Source organism: Anoplolepis gracilipes, chromosome 4 (assembly GCF_047496725.1).
Source record: "Anoplolepis gracilipes chromosome 4, ASM4749672v1, whole genome shotgun sequence".
Taxonomy (NCBI): Eukaryota; Metazoa; Arthropoda; class Insecta; order Hymenoptera; family Formicidae; genus Anoplolepis; species Anoplolepis gracilipes.
Genome location: NC_132973.1, coordinates 5,195,122 through 5,201,122, shown reverse-complemented (window position 1 = coordinate 5,201,122; position 6,001 = coordinate 5,195,122). Strand labels below are relative to the sequence as shown.

The window sequence follows — 6,001 nt, the reverse complement described above, 5'->3', positions numbered from 1 at the left end:
GGGATGTGGCGTGATCCTCGGTGACGTCACGCGGCGACCCGCGCGATCGATAACTCGAAACTGTTTCGACGTTGCATTACGGTTAACTTTACGGCGCGAAGACGCGACCGTACGTCGTTCATACGTCAAATTTATATACATATGGATTTATTGTCACTTAACACGGAGCCGCGATCTGCGTATTCGTGTCCTTTTCACTCGATTCGATGTAAATAGCGAGAAATTACGCGAGCGCGAGCGCGATGAAGATTGCAAAAATCGATGGAGACGCTCTCCCTCTGGCCTCGATAACGACTAACGCTGTCACATGGTCGTGCGTGTTATCAGGCGAGTCCAGATGCAGATACAGAGAGTAAATTTATCGACAGTAACGATAATTTATCATGCGTCGATTCCTTATTATTTTTTTGTATTATATTATATATATTGTATAAATAAATATTTCGTCTGTGTATATACTTGTAAGGAATTAAATGTTAATTAAAAGTTAATTAAAATCCAGCACACACATTACAAAAATTTTATAAATTCAAAATACTTTATGCATTCGAATCACGAAAAACATGTAGCTGATGTTTTTTTTTTTTTAGATAATTGTTTACAGATACTTCTAGGGGATTAAATGTTAATTAAAAATTAATTTAAATCTAACACATACACACATATTTAAAATTATATTAAATTAAAAATACTTTTGCGTACTAACAAATATATAATCAGAAAAAGATAAAATTTAAATCACAAAATAAAGCGACCGTTTTTTTTTTTAGAAAATTATTTATATATACAAAATATATAAATATTATGAAAAGAGAGGTCTACAATATTGTTTATAAAACAAATAGAAAATAATATTCTTTTTACTCTTGTGCTTTCAAATTTTATACAGAAATATATATAAAAAAAAAAAAAAAAAACAATAGATAATAATTGTATACTAAACAAATATTCAAGATAAAAGGATTATTGGAGTCGATGAACGAGTTGCAGAGCAGGGATGTTTGTGCATGCACACAGTAAGGTTACTCTGGCACGTGTGTGATTAACGTTTAAACTTTATTAAAACCAACAACAATAACAAGAGCAATAACAACAAATCGATGTGCCTCAAACAACCCGTAGAATAACTGCATCTCTTTCTCTCTTTTTTTTTTTTTTTTTTTTTTATTATACAAAAAAAAATCGATCTGCCCCGTCTCTTACGTCGTACTACCATCGTCGACCGTCGTTCGAGCACGTTTCATTCAATGCGACCGAGGATCATTGCGAGCGAACACCTGGGCGAGACCTGCGACATTAGTAAGGATATTTGCAGATAAACAACACAGGATTAATAAACGTGATCGTGGATGACGCTCCGCGTCCAGAGATCATACACACGTGACTTATAGAGATATATCCCGTGTGCCCTCACGATGCTGCTACGATCGCTAAAAGCAATGCAAGGAGACAAGCTAGCAGGAGCATGGAGTACGTCGTTACCGTGACAGTTAGGATGTTAGTGACACGGGAAACACTGGCGGACCGCGCGTCGTGGATCATGCGCGATTCCGCACGATCATCAAGCTCGCACCATGTGCGCTCACCTTCATCCCGCGCATCGCTAAGAATCGGCGATTCGATTCCGCTAGGTGGTGTCACGGTGATCTCCTCCTGATCGCGTTCCTGCTCCTGCCTCAGAGCATCGGCGATCAGATTAATCTTACGAATCGGGCTGTCCACGTCCACGGTGGACGTGGTGGTAGGGATTGACGTCACGCAGGTGTCGATCTTTCTCCTGCGTCCCGTCTTCTGCCCCAGGTCCTCGATCTCCCGTCCGTGCTCGTACAGACTGGCCGCGGCCAGTTCCAGGTCGCGGACGGCCTTGGATAATTCGGCGTCGGCAGTGGAAATGTTGTCGAAGTGACTGGCGCCGCTTTGGTCCCCATCGTCGCTCGTCGATAAACTACGTTTCGAAAGTACGCGAGTAGTAGTTACCTCCTCCGATCTCGAGGACACGACGAGCCGATCGTCGCTCGTTTGGTCGTCTTGACTGTAGAGAGTAGAGCTGCGCGTGCTGCCGCTTTGGTTCTCGACCTCGGAGTTGTGTGACGTCCAGGAATTCTTGCGAGTAGACAGATGACTGTCGCGTAGGCGGTCTGCCGAACTGCTGAAAGCCTCTGCCGCAATTAGCTTAACATTCTCGTCCGCCGTGCAAAGATAGAAATCAAGGTTGCTGGCTGCTGGTGTCGTTTCCGATGTGGACCTTGCGGAATTCGTAACCGAAAATGCAGTTGGACTCTCGATGTTTTGCTCCGAGTTGGCACGCTCTGGATAATAACTATTTACAGAACGTATGTTCATTGAAGGTTCGCCGACCCCGAGTTTGACGTCAAAGTCGTTCGACTTATCCGTTGGCATGACAGTAGAATCGTTCGACCCGATTGGTGGCGTTGCATCAGTATCGTCGCTTTTTATCAAGTTAACCAGATCTTGGCAGAGACGACTGTATGCGGTGAAGACAGTTTCCGTACCGCGACCGCTCTCGGGCATCGAGACGTTGGAATCCGAGCCTAAGTACTCGTGCCAAAATTTATCGTCCAAAACGGTTGTCGAAGACAACATGGCATCGGACAGCTCCGCGATATTTGTTGGTGCTTTCTCCTTCTTGGGGCTTGTCTGCGTTGCCGCTCCCGGTGATACGTAGTCGCACAGCTTCTTCCGGTACGCGTTCATCGCCGGATGATTGCCGTTGATATCAGTGTTGCTTGTAATCGCCGCTGGTTCCTTTCGCCTACGCGCTACGTCGTTATCGGATAGCTCGCCATCGCTTACGACGCGTCTGAGATATTCCGGTCGCTCGAACGTTGCAGCCAAGTTGTTCGCTGTCTGTATTTCGTCCTTGATGGTGTCGAGGCTGGGCTCGCGTCGCAAGTGAATTCGATCCTGGTTGATCAATCCGTAAAGATTGGCCGACAAGGATCTGACAGCGCGTTTCTTCTTTACGTCAGCTCGTGGCTGTTCCTTCAAGACATCGATTCTGTTCTCCGTAAGGACGTTCCGCGTCGCGCCTGCGTCCTTCCTGAGAGCTCTGTAAGCCAAGTCATCCGTGACCACATCGGGCTCACTTTGCGGTATGTACGGCGAGCGCGGCTGTTCCGGTTTCGTCGGTGTCGTGTGTAAGTAATCGCTCTCGGTCGCCGCGGTAACCGGTCCGAGAGGTATACCAAACGGCGGCTGCGGATCGATTATTCTGAGAGTGTTGTTGGAGTGATTTATACTGCGGAAGACCACATCGTCGCGTGTAACATCCGGTTCGTTCCGACGGAATGGATAGGTCGACGGTAAACGCACGAGGTCGTTCGCCGAATCTCGTCGCGAAAGGACGGGCGAGGCGACAAGGTAGCTGATGTTGGATAGAGTAGATTGTCCCGCGATATCCGACAGTGACGTGGGCCTCTCCTTGGGATGCATTCTTCGATAGGCCATGTCATCCTTTGTCCTGTCCGGTGAGTCTGGAGTAATTACGGTCACCGGGTCGTTTTTAGCTTGCTTGAGACTAAACTCTTCCATGCTTCGACGTTCCGCGCGATCCAGGAGATCTTCGTCGCCGAGACGAAGGCTGTTATATATCGCTTCCAGCTCGGATAAAGCTTCCTCGAGATTTTTTGAGCTTCTTCGTCTGTTCTCCAAGTCTTCCTCGGTTGGTGTCGGTCCTCTATTGTCCTTTCTTTGGCTGTTTTCTTTACGATTATCAACATTACACGGTGTGATGGAACGTGGAATACGTTGCTCGCAAGGAGACCTTCCGGACGACCAATCGGACGATGCGGCAGACGCGTGCGATGAAATCGTCTCGTGTTTATTCAATTCGCAGATGTTCACTGATTTATTCTTGGCCTTGTACGCGCCGTAATTTGCGTCGTTGCAATTGAGTTGATCGTTGCAAGTATTTCTGCGTCGACATCTCATCGCTTCGCTTTCCTCAAAAGTCAACTCATCCGCACGATGACGACTGCAGTTATATTTGTTGTTTATACACTCCAGGGAATTACGGAATTCTGTTTTAGGATTTTCCACCTCGCGATCCATTTTATCGCGCCAGGCGAGCTCGTTGTTTGACTCATACGATCTAAAGTTTCTCCAATCAGGCCTCGATATCTCCCTCGTGACATCAGTCTTTTTATCTTCTTGCTTAAAAGAATTTGGCACACTCTGATGTCCGTTAATTGGATAGGAACTATATCCATAACCGAATACGCGGTATCTGGGATCTCTCGGCGGTGGCACAGGCGGTTGACTATCCGGATCAGCTGACCGATGATCAATAATATAATCGAACTGGTCCGAATAATGGCACGCATTCTTCGCAGGATATGTAAAGAAATTCCCAGCTTGACGATTGTCTCCGCTGATATGTCGCGAAATCTTTCCATAAGCGTTATTCTGATTCAAGTCTGTGACGTATTGTCCAGTAGAATATCTCCTGTAATCGGTGAAAATTTCGTTTGGATTTGACAAACCCGCGCGATGCCCATCCTGTAGACTCTCCGCGGAGGATTTTTGAACTGGAAACGCCCGACTCGAATTGGAATACGCACCAAATCGGCGCGGATGTATGGGCGGGCGACACAATCCGTTTGCGTCGGCGTAAATGGCGCGTTGCTTATCTTCAATATGCTCCGAGGAATACCTTTTGCTATATGGATCGTTCAAACTGTCACAAGTGCCGTTGCCCTCGTCTCGAGATAAACGCTTGATGTAACGCTCCGTTCGAGCAGCACGCGTTTTTCTATTACACATATTGCTCCTCTGGCCATTTTGTATACCGTCCGCCACGTGAATTCTGTTCAATGAATTGTTAGACCTTTGACAATCTTCGTCAGAACTGCTTTCAACGCACAGATAGTCTCTCTTTGCTTCGACTCGAGCTTTCAGTTTGTTCTTTCGAATCTTCTTTCCTAAACCGTCCAACGAACCGTCGCTGCTACGTGAATGCAGTGAATCTCGATGCGAATCTGTTGACTGACGAACGTTACTCTCAGCTGTCATCTGCCTCTGCTTTAAATTATTCTCTATCGAGTAAAGAACAACACCATCGGGTTGCTTGCTCAGCTTGATAGGTTTTCTTGGTGTTCTGTTGCAATAAACCATCTCTTCATCATTAGAGGAACTGTCATAATCCCTTATTGAAGATATTCGACGCAGAATACCACCTATTGACCATTTCTTTTCCTTCTTCTTATGCGATGTACTGGATACTGCGTCACAAACTGGCAAACGCCGTGTTGGAGGTAGAAGACCATCCATTCTCAACATATCCTTTTTGCGTAACCCCTTTCTCTCCATTACAAGTTTCAGCGAGTCTTTTTGCAGTTAAAATACCTGTAAAATATAAAATATGTAATAATACGTTACAATGAAATGGAGAAAAAAATACTTTTCTAATAACACTGTTTCCAAAATAGAATAACCACACGTGTATATTAATTTCACGTTTAAGTGTCAATTTATAATATTTATGAAAATAAATAAATCATAAGAAAACGAGCTCAAACTATTTTACAAAAAAAAAAGATATAAAAATAAAAGTAAAATTATATTAAATAATCATCTCATGTGTATTAAAAAAAAAAAAAAAACACATATTCATTAAATATATTAATACCACATTTTCTTTCTCTCTCCAATATACTGTCGTTTCTCATATACATTCTTTTCAGTTGAATGTCCGCGCAAATATACTCACTCGACGACATTCTTAGAAAACGTTTATTACTCCTCGATAAAATTGCATTCTTTCCCGATTATTATAAATGCACGACCGTATCTTGCTGTGCACTAACCTCCGATGTGGAAATCTGCGATTTCCTTCCTCTATCCGATCCAAGCCTCGAACAATGAATCACCACAAATGTCAGATATACAATCATTGAAGATTCGGCCAAGTTGCAGCTGCGACAGCAGCACAATAAGTGAGGTCAGTATACACGTCGCTTGCCGATAAACACGATGCAACGCA

At 44.4% G+C, this 6,001-nt stretch overlaps 1 protein-coding gene across 3 annotated transcripts; it reads right to left on the bottom strand.

Moving 5' to 3' along the window:
• Nucleotides 1–1,035: 1,035 nt before the first annotated feature.
• LOC140664435 (uncharacterized) lies at nt 1,036–5,958 on the bottom strand. Of its 3 annotated transcripts, XM_072889551.1 has the most exons (3): nt 5,826–5,958; nt 1,587–5,364; nt 1,036–1,288 (listed from the first exon to the last, which is right to left on the bottom strand). In XM_072889551.1, exons 2-3 carry the CDS (start codon nt 5,326–5,328, stop codon nt 1,245–1,247), a joined length of 3,786 nt encoding a protein of 1,261 aa, XP_072745652.1. In that variant the 5' UTR covers nt 5,329–5,364; nt 5,826–5,958; the 3' UTR covers nt 1,036–1,244. The 3 variants fall into 3 exon arrangements, with proteins under 3 accessions (XP_072745652.1, XP_072745650.1, XP_072745651.1); XM_072889549.1 differs by having other exon boundaries at nt 1,036–5,364; XM_072889550.1 differs by having other exon boundaries at nt 1,036–5,364; nt 5,729–5,856.
• Between the last annotated feature and the right edge of the window lie 43 nt (nt 5,959–6,001).

Excerpts from the sequence above, each read along its gene's own strand:
- LOC140664435 (XM_072889549.1), bottom strand. The coding sequence starts at position 5,328 with ATGGAGAGAAAGGGGTTACGCAAAAAGGATATGTTGAGAATGGATGGT.